This window comes from Gobio gobio, assembly GCF_949357685.1.
Source record: "Gobio gobio genome assembly, chromosome: 1".
Taxonomy (NCBI): domain Eukaryota; kingdom Metazoa; phylum Chordata; class Actinopteri; order Cypriniformes; family Gobionidae; genus Gobio; species Gobio gobio.
The window spans coordinates 66,586,758-66,613,478 of NC_137097.1; the positions used below are offsets into that span (position 1 = coordinate 66,586,758).

The 26,721-nt window shown below is 38.2% G+C and overlaps 2 protein-coding genes across 3 annotated transcripts in view; one reads left to right on the forward strand and one right to left on the reverse strand.

Annotated features, from left to right (window-relative positions):
• Positions 1-6,149: 6,149 nt before the first annotated feature.
• cnn1b (calponin 1, basic, smooth muscle, b) lies at positions 6,150-21,771 on the forward strand (the record flags this gene model as incomplete). The annotated part of the gene is made up of 7 exons (XM_079812699.1): positions 6,150-6,209; positions 14,107-14,228; positions 16,125-16,191; positions 16,613-16,750; positions 17,158-17,274; positions 20,956-21,102; positions 21,217-21,771. 7 exons carry the CDS (start codon positions 6,150-6,152, stop codon positions 21,454-21,456), a joined length of 891 nt encoding a protein of 296 aa, XP_079668825.1. The 3' UTR covers positions 21,457-21,771.
• Positions 21,772-24,693: 2,922 nt separating this feature from the next.
• elof1 (elongation factor 1) overlaps positions 24,694-26,721 on the reverse strand; it is a 28,950-nt gene continuing 26,922 nt past the window's right edge. For both annotated transcript variants that reach the window (XM_079819710.1, XM_079819711.1), the window contains exon 4: positions 24,694-26,603. In XM_079819710.1, coding sequence (XP_079675836.1) covers positions 26,539-26,603 — 65 coding nt within the window. In that variant the 3' untranslated portion in view covers positions 24,694-26,538. The remainder of the gene's footprint in view (positions 26,604-26,721) is intronic.

Sequence of the window (26,721 nt, forward strand, 5' to 3'; positions counted from 1 at the left end):
AGGATCTGACAAAAACAGGTAGTGGAGAAAAGACACCTGTTAACTGCAAAAGAATTAAGAATTAAGGTGAAGAATTAAGGGTGAAACCATCAGGAACCCTTTAGTCTCCAGCGCCACCATTTTCCAGAGCTGCAACCTACCTGGAGTCTCCAGAAGTGCAAGGTGTCAGGATCTCAGAGACTTCAGTTAGGTAAAGAATCCTAAAAAATGACCCCCACTAGATAAGAATCACAAGCTGAAGTGTTGTAAAATACATGAAGAAGGTTTTTTTATAGGCTTTATGGACAGATAGGTTGAGAGTGACTCTTGAAGGACCAGCACCACATCCTCTAGTACCACTGTTTGAAGAATTCATCTTCAAGAATCTGGCAGTACGTTTTGGGAGTTCATTTTAGTCCATCCTGAAGTCCGTTTTGCAGAGATGGGCTAAAAATGAACTCCCAAAACGTACTCCCAAAACGTACTTCATGAACAATTATATATCACTTATACATTATTTAATACTAAATCAATAGTAGTTATTAGGATTACTGTGGTTTGGAACTGGTCAAATGTGCCTGGAAAAAAAATATGATCAGAAAATCAACATGCCTAATAATTCTGCACTCCCTGTATATACAACACACACACACATATATATATATATACACCCACTCTCACACACCCACCCACATACTCTCTTTCTATTAATTTTATTACATTTAATAACATTTCTATTATATCTATATATATATGTATGTGTGTGTGTGTGTATATATATATATATATATATATATTACAATTTTTTTTTTAAATACATTGTTTTATATCGAATAAAATGACTACATGGCATGTATATTTCTTCAAATGATTTTTGTTATCGTGACTAAAATCTACTGTGTCCTTTTCCTCACGAGGGCCTGGTGTGTTTTTAATCAGTAGTAGGTCAACCTTCACATCGATCACTCTGTGTTTCCCAAAGTTTTTCTGACATGAACATTTTAATTGGCCATATTTCTGAGCGTTTGGTCATTGAGCAGGAGTTAGTAAGCCTGCGGTCAGATAAGCCTGGATTACAGTGAGAGATAAAGAGCACTGTATTCCACCTTTGTAAATGTTAACACCATAATTCAGACCCTGTCCTTTCATATTAGATAGAGTACAAATGCATGAGCGCTTTCATAACGTGACGTGACGCTAAGAGGATTTTTCCCTCTAAATGACGTGTTTATTCTTTCCATTGATGCACTATAGTTGAAAGTAATGAGAGTACATTTGATATCAAAACTAGCTAATTGTTGAAATACCATAGAACATAACTGAAAAGTGACATTAAAACAAATTAAAAACAAGTGTAAAAACATTTCATGACAACATGTCTTTATTTCATGTTGGATCTCATAGCGCCATTATGACAGCATAGTTCTGCTGATCATTGTGCTCTGCTGTGGATGAGGAGGAGGTTTACCAGCGCATGTGCTCTGACTGGACGACACACTCCTGGCCACACATTCCTATGGTTTGTCATCTGAATCAGAATAACGTAGTGCACTGAAAAAGGAAAATCAGCTCATCGGCATTAAGCATAACACAGAGACACTAAAAACTACATTTACATTTACGCATTTAGCAGACGCTTTTATCCAAAGCGACTTACAACTTGGGGGTACAATAAGCGATTGGTTGTGAAGAGTCGAGTGAGCGCAACAAGTGCCTGAAATACTTAGTCCGTGTACATTTCTCAGTGTAGCACAGGCTAGAGTAGGGAGAGAAAGAGGAGGAGAAAGAGGAAAGGAAATACTTTTTTTTTTTAAGAGGTTAAGTGCTCATGGAAGAGTTGAGTTTTTAGTTGACTTTTGAATGTTGTCAATGAATCAGCGTTTCGGATGGCGGTGGGCAGATCGTTCCACCAGCTGGGAACGTTGAATGAAAATGTTCTGGAAAGGGATTTTTTGCCTCTCTGTGATGGTACTACAAGCCTTCGCTCCTTGGTTGAACGAAGGCTTCTGGTGGGGGTGTGGATTTGTAGAATCGAGTCAAAGTTTGCAGGAGCTGAGTGCGTGGTGGCACTGTAGGCAAGCGTCAGCGCCTTAAACTTGATGCGAGCAGCGAGTGGTAGCCAGTGGAGAGAGATGAAGAGTGGTGTGACGTGGGTCCTTTTGGGCTCGTTGAAGACGAGACGTGCCGCTGCATTCTGGATCATTCAAAGTGTTTGGATCGCACAAGAGGGGAGTCCAGCCAGAAGCGCATTGCAGTAGTCAAGTCTAGAAATAACCAGGGCCTGGACAAGAAGCTGTGTTGCGTGTTCTGTTAGGAACGGTCTGATCTTCCTGATGTTGTAGAGCGCAAACCTGCACGAGCGAGCTGTCTTAGCAATGTGTTCTCTGAAGGACAACTGGCCATCAAATGTAACTCCAAGATTTCTGACTGATTTTGAAGGGGAAATCAGAGATGTACCTAACTGGATGGTGAAGTCATGTTGCATAGTGTGACTGGCGGGAAAGATGAAGAACTCCGTCTTTGCCAGGTTGAGCTGTAGGTGATTTTTACTCATCCATGCAGAGATGTCAGCCAGACAGCTGGAGATTCGTGCAGCTACTGTGGGGTCGTCTGGTTGGAATGAAAGGTAGAGCTGAGTGTCATCAGCATAGCAGTGATATGAGACAAAACGAAACAAAACATAACTTTATGCGTTATGTCTAATATTGTGTTGGTCCCCCTTTTGCTGCCAAAACAGCCCTGACCCGTCGAGGCATGGACTCCACTAGACCCCTGAAGGTCCCAGAACCAGCATTAACTTCTTGAGCAATTTGAGCTCTAGTAGCTCGTCTGTTTGATCAGACCACACGGTCCAGCCTACGCTCCCCACGTGCATCAATGAGCCTTGGCCGCCCATGACCCTGTGGCCGGTTCTCCACTGTTCCTTCCTTGGAGCACTTTTGATAGAGACTGACCAATGCAGACCAGGAAGACCCCACAAGAGCTGCAGTTTTGGAGATGCTCTGACCCAGTCGTCTAGCCATCACAATTTGGCCCTTGTCAAACTCGCTTAAATCCTTACTCTTGCCCATTTTTCCTGCTTCTAACACATCAACTTTGAGGACAAAATGTTCACTTGCTGCCTAATATCTCCCACCCACTAACAGGAGACGTGATGAAGAGATAATCAGTGTTATTCACTTCACCTGTCATGTATGTGTATAGCCCATATATCTGAGGTGCGTTCCATTCGACCGTAAGTGGACTGCGAAGTGGACTTCAGAGGGTATTCCGCCATCTTAAGTGAGATTCCAATCCAAAGGGAGTGAACATGTTCAGTCGGAAGGGTACTGCGAACGGCGCAGGGAAGAAGGGAACATCAAGACATCACTTCACAGGAAGTAGAGAGTGAAACTTAGTCTGAACTAATGATGGAGCAGAGCCGTTGGTTGGAAGAGTTTTTAAACAGCTCTGCGATGGAGGAGTTTATGCATTTGAATATTCATATTATACAACCCCAAATCAGAAAAAGTTGGGACAGTATGGAAAACGCAAAAAAACAAACAAAAGAAGTGATTTCTAAATTTACTTTGACTTGTATTTCATTGCAGACAATATGAACACAAAATATTTCATGTTTTGTCTGGTCAACTTCGTCATTTGTAAATATGCATCATTTACTGTCATTCAGACCTGCAACACATTTAAAAAAAAGTTGGGACAGTAAAGCATTTACCCCTTTGTAATGTTGCCATTCCTTTTCACAACACTTAAAAGACATTTAGGGACTGAAGACACCAAGTGATGAAGTGTTTCAGGTGTAATTTTGTCTCATTCTTCCTGCAAACAAGTCTTAAGGTGGGCAACAGTACGGGGTCTTCGTTGTCGCATTTTGCGCTTCAAAATGTGCCACACATTCTCTATTGGAGACAGGTCGGGACTGCAGGCAGGCCAGTCAAGTACCTGTACCCTCTTCCTCCGCAGCCAGGACTTTGTAATGTGTGCAGAATGTGGTTTTGCATTGTCTTGTTGAAATATGCATGGACGTCCCTGGAAAAGATGTCTTCTTGAAGGCAGCATATTATGCTCCAAAATCTCTATGTACTTTTCAGCATTAATGGTGCCTTCACAGAAGTGCAAGTTACCTTTGCCAAGGGCACTGACACAACCCCATACCATGACAGACCCTGGCTTTTGGACTTGTTGCTGGTAACAGTCTGGATGATCCTTTTCTTCTTTGGTCCGGAGCACACGGCGTCCATTCCTCCCAAAAAATACCTCAAATACTGATTCATCTGACCACAGTACACGTTTCCACTGTGTGATGGTCCATCCCAGATGCCTCCGAGCCCAGAGAAGTCGACGGCGCTTCTGGACACTGTTAAAATAGGGCTTCCTTTTGGCACAGTACAGTTTTAACTGGCATTTGTGGATGTAACTACGTATTGTGGTACTTGACAAAGGTTTGCCAAAGTAGTCCTGAGCCCATGTGGTGATATCGCTTATAGATGAATGACGATTCTCGATGCAGTGCCGCCTGAGGGATCGGAGATCACGGTTGTTCAGCTTAGGCTTGCGCCCTTGTCCTTTACGCACTGAAATTCCTCCAGATTCCTTGAATCTTTTAATTATGTTATGCACTGTTGAATGTGAAATATACAAATCTCTTCCTATCTTTCTTTGAGGAACATTGTTTTTAAACATTTCAATAATTTTCTCACGTATTTGTTGACAAACTGGCGATCCTCGGCCCATCTTTGCTCCTAAAGGATTAGACCTTTCTTGGATGCTGCTTTTGTACCAAATCATAATTACAATCACCTGTTGACATCACCTGTTTCAAATCACATCATTATTTAACAATTTTACCTCATTACTAGCCCTAAATTGCTCCTGTCCCAACTTTTTTTGAAATGTTGCAGGTCTGAATGACAGGAAAGGATGCATATTTACAAAGTATTTATGAATGGTTATGGCAATAACTGTTACATTTGTATATTATATTTTATGAATATGTAAACCAATTGAAAGTGTTGAGAAGCACCTGAGGGCTGTCATTTTGTATACAGTACTTTATTTACCTCAGGAATGTTATATGCAGCTGCGCTTGGGAAAGAAAGCGCACGAGATGAGACCGCTACAAAGACCATGATTAAGAATAGCCTACATTTATACATAGTTAACAAAATCAAAATGTATTTTCATATCGAATGAAAGGTGCAGCTTCAAATCTGTTCATAGTCAATACAAGTAACTTATAAGTAAACTAATAAAACTAATGGACTATGTTTTGATTATATTTTTTAGATACATACTGTGTGTTTTGTAAATGTAAATGCTTATTATATGGTTTTCAATTTGAAAGTAAAGTAAATTACAATATTAATTTATGTTATATCATAATCTGCACCCGTCGTTGCCTTTCTTTGATGATAATGCAGAGCGTTTCAAATGAGCGATTATTGTCAGTGAAGTCCATATATAGGGAGTAGGGAGCAGTGAACAAGTGCGTAGGGACCCTGTCGAATGGAACGCACCCATAGACTCTCTCATGCTATTTAATTGCATATATTTAGGATATATAAAATACTAGCTATGAAGTTAGTCAAAAGGAGATGCCTATTCTTATTTATTCCAAAATGTAAATTAAATCGTAATTTCCATCAAAAAATATTATCAAAGACAGTAATCCCTTGCAACGTGAAGGAAATTAGGATGTTGTGTTTGTATAAATGTGCATGACTTCCAGGGGAAAATGACAGGAATGAAATCAATCCATCATGGTGATATTCTTTAATGTATGATTTTAAGGGCATTTTTGTTTCTTTTGTTCAATAGACATATTTGGTACTGTGTAGAACCTGACGTCCAATGTGAAACCAGCTGAGAAGCACTGAACTACACACATCAGAAGCAGCCCATAATTCACTTCAAAGTGGAAAAAGTGACATCGGACGCGTTTAATGCCATGCCGGTGACATCATTTTTACAGAGCGGCGTGACGTCGTAATTGGACGTCGGCCCCGGCCAATCGGCGCTCGCTCCGCGCACGCACAGATGGGAAGAGTTTAAAAAAGATTGTGGAAAAGAAGATGTGGCCCAAACCTTCCCACATGATCGGACAGTTGGACCGGAGGTTCCAGATCTGACATTATATCGCCATCCTCTCGCCGAATCTGCTGAAAAGCACAATGTCAACTCATTTCAAGAGCGGACCTGCTTTCGGACTGTCTGCGGAGGTCAAGAGTAAGGTAGGCGTCTGCTGTGATTGACAGCTGTCAGAGATGCGCAGGGGCGCGCACGTGCGCTACTGAAGTCAATGCTCACTGCGTCATTTATTCTATAGACGGAATTTGAGGTGTTTTCAAATGCCAACAACATGAATTATGGGAGGGTTGATCTAATCCAGCCTCATTAAAACTGCCCTAAAACGAAAACAAGGGGTTATTAAAAGGATGTATTATTTTAGCTATATTTGTAGCTATATTTAGGAGAAGAAAAAAAGAAAAAAAAACATGTCAAGTCAAGTCAACCTTATTTATAGCCTATAGCACTTTTAACAATGCAGATTGTTTCAAAGCAGCTTTACAGTGTTAAACAGGAAAATAATGCAACATAATTTTATTCAGCCGCATAGCCGTTCTGGAGAAAACTGTTATGTCATCAGTTCATTTCATTTATCATACAGTGACAGTGTGGGCTTTAGATCAGTAATTTAGTTTATATGGTTAATTTAGTTTAATAATTAGATTTATTTGGATATTTAGTTGAAAAATGTATTTAGTTTTTAGTTATTTATTTTTATAGTTGCGTCTATAAAATTTCAGTAACCAAAAACTTGAGTAGAAGAACATGTAGGCCTACAGCCATTTTCACTTTATTGTGTTTTAAATGCCTTAATTGTATCAATGTTTAGCTGCACTGTGCTAGAGGCTATTAGACACGATGATCCTCAAATACTTTATAATATTTTCAAACCGAACGTGGTCTAGTGGTGTTAATAATATACAATTTGCCAATAATGTGCAATAAAAAACTGTGAAATGTGGTTCCCTAAAGTTATGAATGGATAACCATATAACGTCTAGGCCTATATGTGACCCTGGACCTCAAAACCAGTCATAAGGGTCAGTTTATACAAAATAAAAATATGAATAAATAAGCTTTCCATTGATGTATGGTTTGTCAGGATACACTATTTGAATCTGAGTGTGCAAAAAATCGAAATATTGAGAAAATTGCCTTTAAAGTTGTCCAAATGAAGTCCAATGGATATTACTACTAATAATACACACATATATATATATATATATATATATATATATATATGGTATGAAATTTACTAAATATCTTCATGGAACTTAATACTTAATATCCGAATGATTTTTGGCATTTTGACCCATTCAATGTATTGTTAGGCTATTGCCCGTGCGACTTATGACTGGTTTTGTGGTCCAGGGATATATATAGCTACACTCTAAAAACTGCTGGGTTAAAAATAACCCAAGTTGGGTTGAAAATGGACTAACCCAGCAAATGGGTTGTTTTAACCCAGCGATTGGGTTGTTTTAACCCAGCAATTGGGTTGTTTAAAGCAAACATTTAACCCAACCGCTGGGTTAAAACAACCCAAATGCTGGGTTAAAACAACCCAATTGCTGGGTTAGTCCATTTTCAACCCAACTTGGGTTATTTTTAACCCAGCAGTTTTTAGAGTGTACACTCTAAAAAATCCTGGGTTAAAAATAACCCAAGTTGGGTTGAAAATGGACTAACCCAGCAATTGGGTTGTCTTAACCCAGCAATTGGGTTGTCTTAACCCAGCGATTGGGGTTGTTTTAACCGAGCGATTGGGTTGTTTTAACCCAGCTATTGGGTTGTTTTAACCCAGCAAATGGGTTGTTTTAACCCAGCAATTGGGTTGTTTTAACCGAGCGATTGGGTTGTTTTAACCCAGCAATTGGGTTGTTTTAAGCAAACATTTAACCCAACCGCTATTTTTAACCCTGTATTTTTTTAGAGTGTATGCCGATAGATAATAGTAGGCCTATTAGTATAAAACTTTACTAATTTAGCAGAACTTTATCAAAGCATGACATTTTGTATGTCCTTTGTTGACATCTAGCACTCATTTTAAAGTGTTTGCACGTTGTTCTAAAAGTTGCGTCTATAAAATGACAAAAAACCATATGCGAGTTCAGTCATATGTTCTTAGTCATAGTTTTAGGCCTTGATGCTAGTGTCTGTGTTTGTCTAATGTGTCTTTACTCTTAAAAAATAAAGGTTCTTTATTGGCATCGATGGTTCCACGAAAGGTTCCTTTATAGTTCTTATATTATTAAAAAGCCTTTCACGCTAAGAAAAAACTGGTTCTTTTAAGAACTGTACTGTGAAGGGTTATTTGGGGAAACAACATTTTTTTATTTTAATGCATTGCTATATGAAAACCCCCTTTGGGAACTTTTAAGAGTGTATGACATCGCAAGGGACGTTTAATTGATTCCTCTTGTCAAACGTCTGCCACATTTATTCCCGTCATCGTCTCGGTGGTCCAGAAAACCCTGAAACATAAACGCTTTGGCTTTCTGGCTCTAGCTGTCATTGATATCCCATTACACTTCCTGAGCAGCACCAGAACAGAAGTCATAACAGCAGCACATATCTGCCTTCTCTGTCGAGCTGCACAATTTCAGGTGTCAAACTAGGATTTTGCATGTCATTGGTATTATGTCAGATGTGTCTATGTGGCTTTCGGTCCCCATATAAGGAAGAGTTGTGTCCGCTCACAATATCTGAGGAGAGGAGCATGTTGTAAACAGTTTAGAATAAGGAGGAGCATTGTTGGAAGCTATAACCATTAGTCATTTCACACAGTGCCGATACAGGCCTGCTCTTTATAGAAATGTCCGAAAATTACACTACACAATTGATTTTTCGGTATTTGTCTTTTCGGCTGTGATGAAAGACCTCCATATGGGTCTGTAAACAGTTCTTAAAACGACCATTTTTTATTAGTGTGAAGAACATTTTAATAGTCTAAAGAACCTTTTTCCACTATCACTCTTAAAAATAAAGGGGTTTTATTGGTATTGGTGCTTTCATGAAGAACCTTTAACATCTGTGGAAACTTTCCATTGCACTAAACGGTATTTATAGAGGAAAACGGCTCTTTAGATTATTAAAATGTTCTTCACACTAGTTAAACAATGGTTCTTTTAGGTTCAATGAAAGGTTCTTTGGGGAACCTGGTTCTTCTCTGGCATTACTGCAATAAAGTATGAAGAGTACAGATGCAAAAGCCTCTAAAAGCCACTTTGGTCAAAAATGAGATAACGATACTGAGAGAATGCTCTCCATACCTAGTATACGTTCATAAAATAATTTCACTCAAACCCACTAAATCCCAGCCTCAGCCCATTCAGAAGTACCGGTTCTTAGGTAGAAAGCTACACTCTTAAAAATAAAGGTTCTTTGACGGGGTGTATGGTTCCATGAAGAACATTTAATATCCAAAGAACTTTTCCATTACACAAAAGGTTCTTTGTAGTGCAGAAAAGGTTATTTAGACTATAAAAGAGTTAGTACAAATGGTTCTTTAAAGAACGTTTCACAAAACGGTTCTTCAGGGAACCAAAAATGGTTCTTCTATGGCATTGCCGTGAAAACCCCATTTTGGTTCTTCCTGGCACCTTTATTTTTAAGGGTGTATACATAAGCCTGAAAAAAATGCTTATTTTAAAGAAAAACGTCAGACGTACTTAGAGGCTTTTGCATCTGAAGTCTTCATATATATAGACGTAGTGCACATTTTTTTATGTAATTAATCGTGATTAAAAAACATCAGAGTTTTTAATATTTTATTTTGTAATAATTTCACAGTTACTCTCCAAATTAATGTTGAAACAACTTAAAGACAGTATAATTTAAATATGTGTTGTAATGGCATCTTTTTATGAATGAAGGCCAGTATTACTGATGCTAATTCTCTATACATTCAATATTACACTCTAAAAAATGGTGCTATATGGCATTAAAAGCGGTTCTTTGGCTCGTAATCATAGGGGAACCACTTTAAGTCTTGGTGCTTCAGTGGTTCTTCAGCGGTTCTTCACCGGTTCTTTGGGATGACTGAGGTGCTATATAGCACCGCTGCCGTACAAAGAACCTTTAAATGTTCTTTACAAGCCAAAGAACCACTGTTGGTGCTGTTTAGCACCATTTTGATGAAGAAATAAAATGCGATATGGCACCTCTTATGGGTTCTACATAGCACCATTTGACAAAGGTGCTGTAGAGCACCTTTAAAGATATGGTGCTATATAGCACCAAACGTGATTCCCCTATGATTACGAGCCAAGAACCACGTTTAGTGCCATATAGCACCATTTATTTTAGAGTGTACAGTATAATTGAAAGATATATCAATTTTAACATTTATTAGGCTTTAAAAAAATACTGTTAATTTACTTTAAACCCATTATTTAACCCAAATTTACCTGTGCCCTTCCTACCTGTCTAACAGGTAGAAATGTACAGAAATTGAATAAAAATATCAGTCTGCACCACATAAATAATAAATTAAATATAGATTATTCCTTAAACTAAAATTTTCTCTGTTACCTTTGTTCTTTGATTAACATTAATGACAGACATCACTGCAACTGGTTTATTAGGCTGCTGTCACTTTAAAGGATTAGTTCACTTCAAAATGAACATTTCCTGATAATTTACTCACCCCTATCTCATCCAGGGCTGCGTTCCACTCCACTTTTAGACACGCACTTGTGAACATCCCTAAGTACTTCCCCTCGGGGGAATCCCTGCCGCCATTTTGAGGTGCGTTTCACTTCGTGAAGTGGACGAGGGAACTTTATATGGACAGAGGGAGCGAGTCTACTTCATATGTACACTTCAGGCAGCTTCATATACCACAATGCAACATGATTGTGACGTCACCGCTTATTGCATTTAATTTACTCCACCAAAACACCCAACGAAACGACCCAAACACACCTTTATACATGTAGAATGCTGCATTAAACAATTTCACAAGGGAAAAAAATAGATAATAAATCAACTCCATAGTGGTTTTCAAGTGATCAAGGGCTTAGGACATTCCAGTTCAATCCATTGCAAAGGTTCCTCCAGTTGTGGGCAGTCATGAAACGCAAGCAGTGACGCACATCTGAGTGAACGTGACGGAGGGAAGTTAGCAAGTGAAGGGCATAATAAAAACCAACTGGAACATAGCACAGGATGTTCATGTTCATGTATTTCCGCCTATGTCTAGCGTGACCTTTCCGACATGGTTATGCAATCCGTAGCGTGTCGCAGAGCAGCGCAAGATGAGCAATTGAGGTAAAAAAGTATATATATATATTTTTTAAATGGCTGATGGTTTGGCCAGATAAGACCCTATTCCTCGTCTGGGATCGCGCAGAGCCTCTGAAGCCCTTCTTTTGAAACTGCATTGATTTGGACCTTCAACCCGTTGGTTGCCTTTGAAGTCTATTATATGGAGAAAAATCCTGGAATGTTTTCCTCAAAAAACGAACATTTATTTTCGACTGAAGAAAGAAATACATGGACATCTTGGATGAGATGGGGGCGAGTAAAATATCAGGACATTTTTATTTTGAAGTGAACTAATCCTTTAAGATCTGTCACAGCCGAACATGACGCAGATCTGACGGGTTGTCACACACACCTCATTTTCTCACAACTTCATTCAAGTTCATTTAAGACGTTATTTAACTCATGTAAGACTGCTCTCTTATGAGAATACTCAACAAAACTGCCATTTTGGCATAAATCTGTGTGTTATTGTTCGTTCAAGCGTGAAAGAGAACTGGATTGTGGTGCGCTGTCTGTGCGTCGTGTGTGTGTGTGTCAGGACATTCACAGACAGCACGTTCTCTTTTGTCTTGTCCTGCTTGAATGGTTTAAAAGCATTTGCATGAATAAGAGCGTGATCATATAATATAACTAGCCCAAGAAAGTCATTAAACTGGAAAAAATGTATTGCATGCGTTAACGTTGACAGCACTGATATATATATATATATATATATATATATATATATATATATATATATATATATATATATATATATATATATATATATATATATATATATATATATATATATATATATATATATATATATATATATATATATATATATATATATATATATATATATATATATATATATATATATATATATATATATATATATATATATATATATATAATATAATATAATGATTTTTTTTTTTTTTTTTTCAACCCAGCAATTGGGTTGTTTTAACCCAGCGATTGGGTTGTTTTAGGCATTTAAAGGATTAGTTCACTTTTAAATAAACTTTTGCTGATTATTTACTCACCCCTATGTCATCCAAGATGTCCATGTCTTTCTTTCTGCAGTCGAAAAGAAATTAAGGTTTTGGATGAAAACATTCCTGGGGTTTCCTCCATATAATGGACTTCAATGGGCCCCAAACGGTTCAAGGTCCAAATGACAGTTTCAGTGCAGCTTCAAAGGGCTTTAAACGATACCAGATGATGAATAAGGGTCTTATCTAGCGAAACAATCAGTTTCTGCAAGAAACCGAGCAGTATTTATGCTATTATTTTACCTCTTAACAGACGAACGCGATCATCTCTGAGCTCCGCCATAACTTCCGGCAAGTGAGGTCAAATTAGATCGTGGTCATAGATATATCGATCATAGATGCTTCATTCTACAGATCCGTGCAGGCGCTAATGAGGCATCTACGTATACATCTATGACCACGATCGTATTTGACCTCACTTGGCGGAAGTTATGGCGGAGCTCAGAGATGATCACGCTCGTCTGAAAAGAGGTAAAATAATAGCATAAATACTGCTCGGTTTCTCGCAGAAACTGATCGTTTTACTAGATAAGACCCTTATTCATCATCTGGTATCGTTTAAAGCCCTTTGAAGCTGCACTGAAACTGTCATTTGGACCTTGAACCGTTTGGGGCCCATTGAAGTCCATTATATGGAGGAAACCCCAGGAATGTTTTCATCCAAAACCTTAATTTCTTTTCGACTGCAGAAAGAAAGACATGGACATCTTGGATGACATGGGGGTGAGTAAATTATCAGCAAAAGTTTATTTAAAAGTGAACTAATCCTTTAACATTTAACCCAACTGCTGGGTTAAAACGACCAAATTGCTGGGTTAGTCCATTTTCAACCCAACTTGGGTTGTTTTTAACCCAGCATTTTTTAGAATGTACACTCCAAAAGGAATTCCAATTCCATTTATGTAAAAGGTTCTTTATGGAAAGCCAATAAAGAACCTTTATTTTCGAGTGTACTAAAAGTTAGAAATCATATTGTCCTACAGTGTAACTGCTAAAAATAAATGTCAATGTACAACATGCAGGTATTTCTAGTATAACCAAGGGTATAAAGGAATGTTATCCAGTCCGTCTGTGACAGAATTCCTGCTGCAAAAAAAATCCAATCTTGGCCTGGATTCTATAGCGTTAGCCTGAGGTCTGTTCCAGATGTCCTGAATGAGAGAAAAACAATAAATCAAGCCCTCAGCTGAATTCCTTGGAAGGTTATGAGGGCTGTCGATCTCGGCGTTCTTTTATCGGACACATTTAGCGTGTGCTAAGTGTGTCACTTCACACGAGACAGGCAGGCAAGAGAAGAAAGGGACGAAGAAAGAATCAGAATGGAGGGCTGATGGGATGAGACACCGACACGCAGCTGTGACGGAGAGAGATGGCCAACAATAACACTGATTTAAAGTTACAGCGTTTGTTTGGCTTCCACACCAGCACACCAAACTTGGGAGTAACAGCTCTCTCAGATCTCTCTCTCTCACTCTTCTTTTTTTTTCTTCCTTTATTAGAAATACTTCAGAACTAAAAGACTAAGATCTGTTGCGTAGCTGTTGAGAGTTAATATTTTGCCATCGCGCAATACATTGAAGGAGTTTTCACATGTAGGAATGTCCCAACCTTATTGACGGTTTCATTGGAACTAGCCCTTCAGTGTGACAAATCAATTAAAATCCGCATGTGTAATAATTGTTAAAGAATGAAGCGTATATACATACTGTAAACTAGATGTGCGTAGTGATGCTTTGAACCTCTGACCCTCCAGCTGGCACACAAATATGACCCACAAAAGGAGGAGGAGCTACGAATGTGGATCAGTGAGGTCACAGGTCGCACACTTCCAGAGAACTTCATGGAGGGACTGAAAGATGGCGTTGTCCTCTGCGAGTGAGTGATTCGTCAAACTATCTGAAGATCTTAAGATGCTGTTTTACAGTGATGACGTTTAAAGGCCTGAGTTTACCCTTACGGAAAACAAAAAATTATGGAAATATACTGCAAAATATAATGCGGTATATTACATAATACATTTCCATAAATGGGAAACTAGTGCTTATATTTGTCAATAAACTGCAATATATGCATTGACCATGTATGGCTATATATTGATACATATGAAATGAAGACAAAACTAGCATTACATGTAATATTCATAAAGTTTTATCCACTTTACCAGCCAACTTAAAGTTTTATATATTGCACAAACATGTTCCCAATACAAATGTGAATGCATTGTACATGTACATCTATATATTATGAAGTGTATTACTGAATAGAAAATTACATACTATGATATATTAGTAAATATATAGTCACATATTTTTCAATATATGAAAAGTGGCAATTACTTATGTTTTATTCAATATATATTAACACAATATATTATTCTGTATATTTTCAAATATACTGTCATATATATTTAATATATTGATCATCTGTCTGTCTGTCTGTCTATCTATCTATATTGCCAAAAATATTGGGACACCCCTCCAAATCAGTGAGGCATGCAGACGCTTCTACAAACATTTGTGAAAGAATGGGTCGCTCTGAGGAGATCAGTGAACTTAAGCGTGGTACCGGGATAGGTTTCCACCTGTGCAATAAGTCCATTCTTGAAATTTCCTCACTACTAAATATTCCACGCTCAACTGTTAGTGTTATTATAACAAAGTAGAAGCAATTGGGAACAACAGCAACTCAGCCACGAAGTGGTAGGCCACGTAAAATCTCAGAGCGGGGTCAGCGCATGCTGAGGGTCACAGTGCGCAGAAGACGCCAACTTTCTGCAGTGAATAGCTACAGATCTCCAAACATCATGTGACCTTCAGATTAGGTCAAGAACAGTGTGTAGAGCTTCAGGGAATGGGTTTCCATGGCCAAGCAGCTCATCCAAACCTTACATCACCAAGTGTAATGCAAAGCTTGGGATGCAGTGGGGTAAAGCGCGCCACCACTGGACTCTAGAGCAGTGGAGACGTGTTCTCTGGAGTGACCAATCACGCTTCTCTGACTGGCAATCTGATGGGTGAGTCTGGGTTTGGCGGTTTTCAGGAGAACGGTATTTGCCTGACTGCATTGGGCCAAGTGTAAAGTTTGGTGGAGGGGGGATTATGGTGTGGGGTTGTTTTTCAGGGGGTGGGCTTGACCCCTTAGTTCCAGTGAAAGGAACTCTTAATGCTTCAGCATACCAAGACATTTTTAACAATTTCATGCTCCCAACTTTGTGGGAACAGTTTGGGGACGGCCCCTTCCTGTTCCAACATGACTGCGCACCAGTGCACAAAGCAAGGTCCATAAAGACATGGATGAGCGAGTTTGGTGTGGAGGAACTTTCCTGACCTCAACCCGATAGAACAGATTTGGGATGAATTAGAGCGGAGACTGCGATCCAGGCCTTCTCGCCCAACATCAGTGCCTGACCTCACAAATGCGCCTCTAGAAGAATGGCCAAAAATTCCCATAAACACACTAAATCTTGTGGAAAGCCTTCCCAGAAGAGTTGAAGCTGTTAGAGCTGCAAAGGGTGGGCCAACGTCATTTTAAGCCCTATGGATTAAGAATGGGATGTCATTCAAGTTCATGTGCATGTAAGGGCACACGTCCCAGAAGTTTTGGCAATATAGTGTATCTGTCTGTCATCTATCTATCGCCTATAAGCTATTAAGTATTCAGCGTAGAAACATTGAACTGAAGGGGAAAAAATATAAAAATATACTGAATTTCTAATCAGTCATTCTAATATTTTTTCTCTCTCTCTTATTCATGTTTATTATTTATGAACAGGCTTATCAATATCCTTCAGCCTGGTTCTATAAGAAAGATCAACAACTCTCCTCAAAACTGGCCTCAGGTGAGCAAGAATTTCACTTTCTCAAGCATATCTGGCTGTTCTAGGTCTGATCTGCACACGAAATCCACGGAAATGCTTCCAAATGTCGTCAGTATTTATACTCGTGTTAAACAATCCTTTTAAAAGAACTTCACAATCATATAAAGCCTGACAGATTGAAACAATTTTGTTCGGCATGAAGGATGTCAAGCCCATTGTTTCAATTTTTTTGTATTATTATTTAATGGAACATGCTATTTATACAGTTACGATATGTTCTTGGAAGTTCTGTGCAGAGTGTCATTCATAAAATCTAATAATCTTCTGTTCCAAATATAAACAGGGCTTCTTGTTACTTTTGAATCAGTTGTGCATACTTTCAGATTCTGGACAAATCACAGAGAATGTCACTTTCTTCCTGGTTTGGTCTTGTTTGTTGCAGCTGGAAAATATTGGTAATTTTGTCCGAGCCATTCAAGAGTATGGACTGAGGCCACATGATGTTTTTGAGGCCAACGACCTGTTTGAGAACGTCAACCACACTCAGGTCCAGAGCACACTTATTACACTGGCTGGCATGGTGAGTCGCACATTTTAATACAGAACTGATAAAGACCAACTCAACATCTGGCTTTTGTCATATTCTCACTTTTTATATACATTTCAGAAATTCATAGGAGAATCATATGGGAGTATTTAACTGTTAGCAGAGTGATACACATCAAAACATAATAAAGCTCTTATAGTGGACGTCCCATACTATATGCACATTTTCCTGCAGTGTTTTGGAGATATGTCACATTATTTGACTTCTATAAAGTCCTCATTTCGAACAACAACAATCAAGCAAACACCAATAAAGGAATCTCTCTTTTGTGTGGTCAAATTGTGCATGTTAGTTTATATAACATCATATACTTCCACTTTCTAAATGTAAAATTCCTTTAGTATTTACTTTTATTTATGTATCATTGTTTTGAAATGCAGGCAAAATCTAAAGGCTTCCATTCTAATTGTGACGTTGGAGTGAAATACGCAGAGAAACAGCAGCGCAGATTTGCTCCTGAGAAACTAAAGGAGGGACGCAACATTATCGGTCTGCAGGTCAGTGGATGCTCATCGGGAATTGTCCATTTCTGTCTATGTTAAAAGAAACGTAGGCAGCCTTATGCATTGAAAAAAATATTACAGAGATTTTATCAAATTCAATTCAGTGGTAGACATTATATATCATCATAGGGCTGCACGAATATGACAAAAATCATAATTGTCGATTATTCCTTTGAAATTAATTAATTAATTACGATTATTCTATAGTATTAAGCCTCAAAAGTCAAATATACATTGGTTTGGTTTCTTCCCTCTGGGGTTCTTCGGGTCAAAAATGACCGGAAGCGTTTTATAATAAAAAATAAAAAAAAACGTAGCTTCATCGGAACGGTCCGAAACTTGGTGACTTTATTGGTACTTGGTATATGAACACCCAAAAAAATTGGGGACAGGATTTGAAAAGTCTAAGTGGTCAGACACACACACAAAAACACAATTAGCTTTTGGAATGGCATGCGTTCATTTGTGTGTGCGTGTGTTTTTGTGTGTTTTTGTGTGTATAAGTGTGTGTGTGTGTGTGTGTGTGTGTGAGTTTTTTGGTCTGTTTTGCACTCTTGATGTTTTAGAGATTCACCCCTTCGCTGTTGAGTCCTTTTTTCCTGCATCCTGGCTGATTTGTAGATTGTATGCACAAAAAAACTCTGTATTTTCATATTTTTGCCAATTTCCCATTCATTTCCTATGGGGGTCATTTTTGACCCGAAGGTCCTGAGTGTGACTATTTTTTTTTACGACCACTTCGACTTTTCAAATCCTGTCCCCATTTTTTTGGGTGTTCATATACCAAGTACCAATAAAGTCACCAAGTTTCGGACCATTCCGATGAAGCTACGATTTTTTTTATTTATTTATAAAACGCAAGATCCACTATAGTGGTAAAAATGTGCTAAATGTACTAAACATTTTTTATTATATTCAGTGGGGAAAAAAGGGCCATAATTATTGCATAAATATTAATTATAAATCATAAAATTATCTCAAAACACCAAAAAAGAAAATAAAAAATATTATTGAACAAAAATATATTTCATTGATTTTACTGAATGAATTTCATTTTTGACCCGAAGGTCCTGAGTGTGACCCATAAATGAAGAACCCCAGAGGGTTAAATAATAAAAGTAAAAATATGCATGGTATTATAATGTTATACTAAAAATAAAAACAATGGGGAAAAAAACTTAAGATAAGCTGTAGAAAAAAAAACCACATTAAGTACACAGAATAATATAAGTGGACTTTTTTTTGTAGTTGCGATTACATTTTATTGAACGATTACATAATTGTGGCATCTGTAATTGTAATCACCATTACAAATTCGATTAATTGTGCAGCCCTATATCATCATATCAATATTGAAATAAATAATATTTATACCTTTCAAATGTTTGGGGTCAGGAAGATTTATTTGAAAGAAATGAATAAAAAATTTATTAAATTAACTTTTATTCAGCAAGGAGACAGTAAATTGACCATAAAATGACAGTAAATACTTATATTAAGCGGCGGAACATTGTTTATAATATGAAATATTTAATGATTTCTGAAGGATCATGTGACATGTGAGACTGGAGTAATGAGGCTGAAAATTTTGCTTTGATCACTGAAATAAATTACATTTTAAAATATATTACAATAGAAAACAGTTATTTTAAATTGTAATATTATTTCACAACATTACTGTTTTTATTTTATTTTTGATCAAATAAATGCGGCCTTGGTGAAGAAGAGACTTTTTTTCTTTCAAAACCATAAAAAAAAATCTTACTGACCCCAAACTTTTGAACAGTAGTGTATATGTTATATAAAACCAGTGTTGGGGAAAGATACTTTTAAAAGTAATGCATTACAATATTGCGGTACTCTCTAAAAAGTAACTAATTACGTTACTTAGTTACTTTCTATAGAAACGAATGCATTACTTTACTTTTGCGTTACTGGGCTGGGCTTGTTTGTTTTTTAAAAACAAGAAACAATATATTTTTGGCAAATGTCAAGGCCCTTTAACATCAAAAGTGCAAATGCAAAAGGAAATGCACGTGTTTGTACAGTTGAGAGCACAGCAAAACCTGTTCTGGATCGCAGAAGAGAGTTCAACACTCTTACTTCAGCAATAAAAACAAAACAATGAAACACAAATGTGATTTTTATCTAAAGTCATTTTTGCTTATTAGTATGGTTGAATTGGATCATCGAACACTCTAAAAAATGCTCGGGTTAAAAATAACCCAAGTTGGGTTGAAAATGGGCTAACCCAGATGTTTAATGTTTGCTTAAAACAACCCAATCGCTGGGTTAGTCCATTTTCAACCCAACTTGGGTTATTTTTAACCCGAGCATTTTTTGGAGTGAAGGTCAGCAGTAAAGACAAAGACGCTGCCTAATAAAGTGAGAGTATATTTGTATTATTTAACATTTAATTATTGCAGGTTTGTGTAATATTCTGAGTTTGCAGTTCACATTTCACATTCATTTTGAAGAATACTGACTATCTTGTTCACATGTTCGCACACGACACCCCTGCACTTACTCTCGATTTCTCTCAACATAGAATGACTTATTTGTTGTACATTTTAAAGTAACGCATTACTTGTTACATTTACTAGTTACTTGAAAAAGTAATCTAATTACATGTAACTCAAGTTATTTGTAATGCATTTCCCCCAACAAAGACATTCTTTATCTACACTCACCTAAAGGATTATTAGGAACACCTGTTCAATTTCTCACTAATGCAATTATCTAATCAACCAATCACATGGCAGTTGCTTCAATGCATTTAGGGGTGTGGTCCTGGTCAAGACAATCTCCTGAACTCCAAACTGAATGTCAGAATGGGAAAGAAAGGTGATTTAAGCAATTTTGAGCGTGGCATGGTTGTTGGTGCCAGACGGGCCGGTCTGAGTATTTCACAATCTGCTCAGTTACTGGGATTTTCACGCACAACCATTTCTAGGGTTTACAAAGAATGGTGTGAAAAGGGAAAAACATCCAGTATGCGGCAGTCCTGTGGGCGAAAATGCCTTGTTGATGCTAGAGGTCAGAGGAGAATGGGCCGACTGATTCAAGCTGATAGAAGAGCAACTTTGACTGAAATAACCACTCGTTACAACCGAGGTATGCAGCAAAGCATTTGTGAAGCCACAACACGCACAACCTTGAGGCGGATGGGCTACAACAGCAGAAGACCCCACCGGGTACCACTCATCTCCACTACAAATAGGAAAAAGAGGCTACAATTTGCACAAGCTCACCAAAATTGGACAGTTGAAGGCTGGAAAAATGTTGCCTGGTCTGATGAGTCTCGATTTCTGTTGAGACATTCAGACGGTAGAGTCAGAATTTGGCGTAAACAGAATGAGAACATGGATCCATCATGCCTTGTTACCACTGTGCAGGCTGGTGGTGGTGGTGTAATGGTGTGGGGGATGTTTTCTTGGCACACTTTAGGCCCCTTAGTGCCAATTGGGCATCGTTTAAATACCTGAGCATTGTTTCTGACCATGTCTATCCCTTTAAGACCCATCCTCTTTCAGCACCTTGTTGAATCAATGCCACGTAGAATTAAGGCAGTTCTGAAGGCAAAAGGGGGTCAAACACAGTATTAGTATAGTGTTCCTAATAATCCTTTAGGTGAGTGTATATATTTTTCACAAAAAAAAATTCTTGCATTTTCAGATGGGCACCAATAAGTTTGCCAGTCAAAAGGGCATGACATCCTATGGCACACGGCGTCACCTCTACGACCCTAAGACAGGTATGGAAAATCCTCTGGACCAATCAACAATCAGCCTGCAGATGGGCACCAACAAAGGAGCCAGTCAGGTACTCAAACGTTTTCTAAACATGCTCTTATTACAATTATAATTTCCTACTATTCATAAATTGCCCGCATACCCGAGATGTTGCTCAGTTCTTTTCCTTTTCTTTTTTCCACAGGCCGGCATGACGGCCCCAGGCACCAAGCGCCAGATCTTCGATAAGAAGCTGGACATGGAGATGTGCGACACCTCTACCGTCTCACTGCAGATGGGCACCAACAAGGTGGCGTCCCAGACCGGGATGACGGTGTACGGTCTGCCCCGTCAGGTGTACGACAGCAAGTACTGCTCCAGCCCGGATGACCACATCAACAACGGGCAGGACTCAGAGATGGACGGATATCAGTATTCCGACTAGGACGAAGAGACAGCTGCTAGCACGCTGCTTTTTTTAAACATTCACCTGCACTATTTTTGATATTCCACATTCTTGTCGGACCAGCTTGACCTCAGCCACCGATCAAAGCTGAGAACTTCAGTGACTGACCGTGCGTAGAAAACAAAATTAGGAGGAATTTCTTCGCTTTTTTATTTTAAAACACAGGCTTTTCCTGCTTCTCACCTGTCGTTTTTTATTTGATTACTTTTTTGAGCGTGCATTTCTTCCATCACCCTCATGAACCAATTGTCTTTATATATGAAAAATAATGCAGATGATAAGTTTTGAGATATTATTTATGATGCCTCATAGTTACATATGCACTACCGGTCAAAAGTCTGGAATCAGATTTTTGTATGGTTTTGAAAGAAGTCTCTTCTTCTCACCAAGGCTGCATTTATTTGATGAAAAATACAGTAAAAGCTGTAATATTGTGAAAAATTATTAGATTTCTTTATTTTTTTATTTATTCCTGTGAATTTTCAGCATCATTACTCCCGTTTTCAGTCACATGATCCTTCAGAAATCATTCTATTATGATGATGTCTCACGATATTACTGTTTTTACTGTCAAACAAATGCAGCCTTGGTGAGCACATAATCTTTTAAATGGTGGCAAGTGGATTGGTTACGCCATCAGCTCTTACACTTTAAAATGTTCCGTGATGTTCTTTTGATTGGATAGAGGAAGAGGAAATCCACAAAAGATGCCTATCAGTTTCCCAAAGGAACCCACAAGCCTCCAACAGCTTCAGTTAAGCATTCAAATAATGTCAGCATAGTTGTTTAAAAAGGTGTAAACTGAATATTTTCATATTTTTAGTGAGTTTATCTTTATTTTATAAGGCGATTTAAAGGAACATGCCGACTTTTTGGACTTTAGCTTATTCACCGTATCCTCCAGAGTTAGATAAGTCCATACACACCATTCTCATCTCCGTGTGTGCCATAACTCTGTCTGACGCACCCACCGCTAGCCTAGCTTAGCACAAAGACTGGAGGTAAATGGCTCCAGCTAGCCTACTGCTCAATAAGTGACAAAATAACGCCAACATTTTCCTATTTACATGTTGTGATGTGTATAGTCCAAGCGGCAACCTCCCGCAGTTTCTCTTGAAGCCAATACGGAAGTGACTTAAACTGCAGTTACTAGGGACAGGCTCCAGAAGGGAGCAGAATCTCATTAAGCCCCATGTTAAAATTCCCAACTTTACAGCAGAAAGAAAAACATGTTTACAGTCTGGTACAAATTGTGCTTTTGGCCTATATAGAAAATTTTGCCCTTCATGACGACTGTGAGAGGGGTGGATATTTTTATAACTCATTCGTTTACATTATATAAAGCTTTAAAGTCGTGCATAATTAAGGGCGTGGCCACTTTGAGTGACAGGTGGATTGCCGTTTATCTGGTGTCTGTTAGTCATCACGTCACCTCAGCTCCGCCCACGTCCCGCCTCTTTGCCCATTTTCTGTTATCCGGGAGTGACGCGCTGCCAAGATGGCAACGGCCAGCTCGACCCTACTTTACACTTCAAAACTGCTCTTCAGAATCCTATGGGTGACGCCACGGACACTACGTCCATATTTTTTTACAGTCTATGGTATAGTCACATCTTGTACTAAGGTCGACGGAAAATTAAAAGTTGTGATTTTCTAGACCGATATGGCTAGGAACTATTCTCTCATTCCTGCGTAATAATCAAGGAACTTTGTGCCGTACCATGAGTGCAGCGGCGCAATGATATTACACAGCGCCTGAAAATAGGCTAACTTCCGTCAACATTACCAACGAGACAACCTGCTAGCACAGAGAGCAGCTGGGGACTATTTTCAGGCGCTGTGTAATATCATTGCGCCGCTGCCCTCATGGGACGGCAGCAAAGCTCCTTGATTATTACGCAGGAATGAGAGAATAGTCCCTCCATAGTCCCAAATCGGCCTAGAAAATCATAACTTTTCATTTTCTGTTGGTCTTAGTACACGATGTGACTAAACACATCACAACATGTAAATAGGAAAATGTTGGCGTTATTTGTCACTTATTGAGCAGTAGGCTAGCTGGAGCCATTTACCTCCAGTCTTTGTGCTAAGCTAGGCTAGTGGTGGGTGCGTCAGACAGAGTTATGGCACACACGGAGATGAGAATGGTATGTATGGACTTGTATAACTCTGGGAGATACGGCGAATAAGCTAAAGTCCCAAAAAGTCGGCATGTTCCTTTAAAAAATTAGGACGCATTAAACCCTATTTAACAACCATAGGGCCGACAAAAATTCTGGGTTGTTTCAACCCATGTTTAGATCCATTCCGTCATCATTTACTCACCCTCATGTTGTTCCAAATCTGTACAAGTTTTTTTTCTTCTGTTGAAGACAAAGGAAGATATTTTGAAGAATGTTGGCAACCAGACAGTTGATGGTAGCATTGATTACCATAGTATTTTTTTTTCCCTACTATGGAAATCCACGAGTGCCGTTAACTGTCTGGTTACCAACATTTAAAAAAAAAAAAAATCTTCCTTTGTGTTCAACAGAATTCTAAAGATTGAAGTAATTAAGTGTAATTGTTCATATATTTTAATAACCTAGTATAATGCTGTTTATTAGGAGAAAAATATTTCCGAACATATTTTTTAATTCAGTTTATCCTTGAAAAAATTTAATAGACAAAGTGAATTGACATAGAGAACAAACTACTGTTAAAGAGGGCTGTTGACAAGCGGTTTATGATTACCAAAGCATGCTGTGAAAAATCATGTGAAACAGAATGACTGTCACTCCCAAAGGCTATATTCAATAAACTTGCATATATGACTGTTCTTCAGCCTGTCGAACCTCACACTCGACGATCAAGGCGACCAATCATGTCAGAGGAAATACAATTATGCAAAAATAACTCGATACAAGATGTTTGTGAGACCATTGTTCATTGTGCAGAGTTAATATATTTAGCTTAAATGCGACTATAGACATGACTAGATTTCTCCCTCATGAAACGTTACAGACCTTTATATATCAAAGCGTTGTGTGTGTGTTAAGGAATGTGTCGTTGTTTTGCATTGCTGCTGGGAACAGCAGAACACAAGATCATAAAACAGTGAATCTTTCTTTTGTTTCTCACAGAAGGTGATATAGCGTGTCCCTCTTGCATCAATGCTTCAAATGTCTTTATTTATATGAGGCTTAGCAAGTGAAAAAACTAATAAATCACTATTTTCAAATTACTTGTCTTTATTTGCCATTTATATGAATACTGGATAAAAACTGAAATCTTTGTAACATTATAGACATTACATTTTAGAGTACATTTACACGACAACAATGTACTAAAAACGGAAAAGTTTTTCCTTTGCAAATAAACGACAACATTGTCAAAAACGATCCCCGTTCACATGGATCAGTGAAAACTTATTTCTCATGCCAGGCCAGTAGATGGCGATGTCACTTTGTAAAGAAACACCACGCGCCTATAGACCGAACACAATGTGCACGTCGTCACGTTTCCACAAATTGGTATTTTTGTAGTTTACATGGACACAATAAGGTTTTCAAAAACTTGCACTTTGAAATCCGTTTTCTAAAGTTTGCGTTTTCAGGCTCCCAAAACGCAGTGGTCATGTAAATGAACGGCCAAATGCATAGAAAGTTTTCCGTTTTTAGTTGAAAACAGCCTCTTAAATGAGGGTACGTTTACACAACAATGTACTTAAGGGAACACTCCACTTTTTTTGAGAATAGGCTCATTTTCCAGCTCCCCTAGAGTTAAACAGTTGAGTTTTACTGCGATCTCCGGGTCTGGCGGTAGCACTTTGAGCATAGCTTAGCATAGATCATTGAATCTGATTAGACCGTTAGCATCCCGCTCAAAATATGACCAAAGAGTTTCGATATTTTTCCTATTTAAAACTTGACTCTTCTGTTGTTACATCGCGTACTTAGACCGACAAAAAATGAAAAGTTGTGATTTTCTAGACTGATATGGCTAGGCGCTGTGTAATATTGTGCCGCTGCACCCATGGGATGGCAGCAAAGCTCCTTGATTATTACGCAGGAATGAGAGTATAGTTCCTAGCCATATTGGCCTAGAAAATCACAACTTTTCATTTTCCATCGGTCTTGGTACACAATGTAACTACAGAAGAGTCAAGTTTTAAATGGAAAAAATATCGTCATTTTTGAGCGAGATGCTAACGGTCTAATCAGATTCAATGATCTATGCTAAGCTATGCTAAAAGTGCTACCGCCAGACCCGGAGATCGGCTGAATGGATTCAATAACGGTAAAACTCAACTGTTTAACTCTAGGGGAGCTGGAAAATTAGCCTATTTTCAAAAAAAGTGACGTGTTCCTTTGCTTTTTCAGGTACAGACGACATTGTCAAAATGATCCCGGTTCACACATATCAACGAAAAAACAGCTAAAAGCTCTGTATCATTCATGCCAGGCCAGTAGATGGCGATGTCACTTTGTAAAGAAACACCACGCGCCTATAGACTGAGGACGTAATACGCACAACGCCAGCGTTTTCACAAATTCACATTTTTGTAGTGTACACGGAGACGATAACAGTATCGTTTGCACTTTAAAACCCTGATTTCAAAATTGTGCATTTTGCCGTTGTCGTGTAAAAACGAGCAGCCAAAAAATGTATATATAAAAAGTTTTCCGTTTTTAGTTGGAAACGGCCTCTTAAATGATTCAAAAACACAGACAACAGTTTTCCACAAGAGAATACGCATGTCATTTATTGACACTAGATGGTCTTATAAAAACCTAAATTGTAACAACTAAAAGATTAGGAACTAAAAAAAAAGAAAAATCATTTTGAAACGAATAACATCCCTTGCATTTTCTCAGCATTTCTATAAAACTAAACAAAAAGGGAAAAGGCTGGATTTTAATTAAACCATGATCTCAATGTCGCCTGAACCTCCATTTGTGGCTATATTAGATCATTCTTAGGCAAAATCATTACAGTGAATCATTACATGGGTTTAAAACAAACAAACAAACAAACAAACAAAAGTGTATTTGGTCATCTGTGACATTTGACCCAGGGAAACTACTGATTGGCTGCTTCACAAGCGTCTATCCAATCACTGTACACGTCCACAGGCTCTGAGAGATCTGAGAGGCTGCTTAAGGACAAGAACAACATCTCTTTAATAACATACTTCATGCAGTAAGTACAGTTAATCATACTCTAATAATAATAATAATAATAATAATAATAATAATACATTAG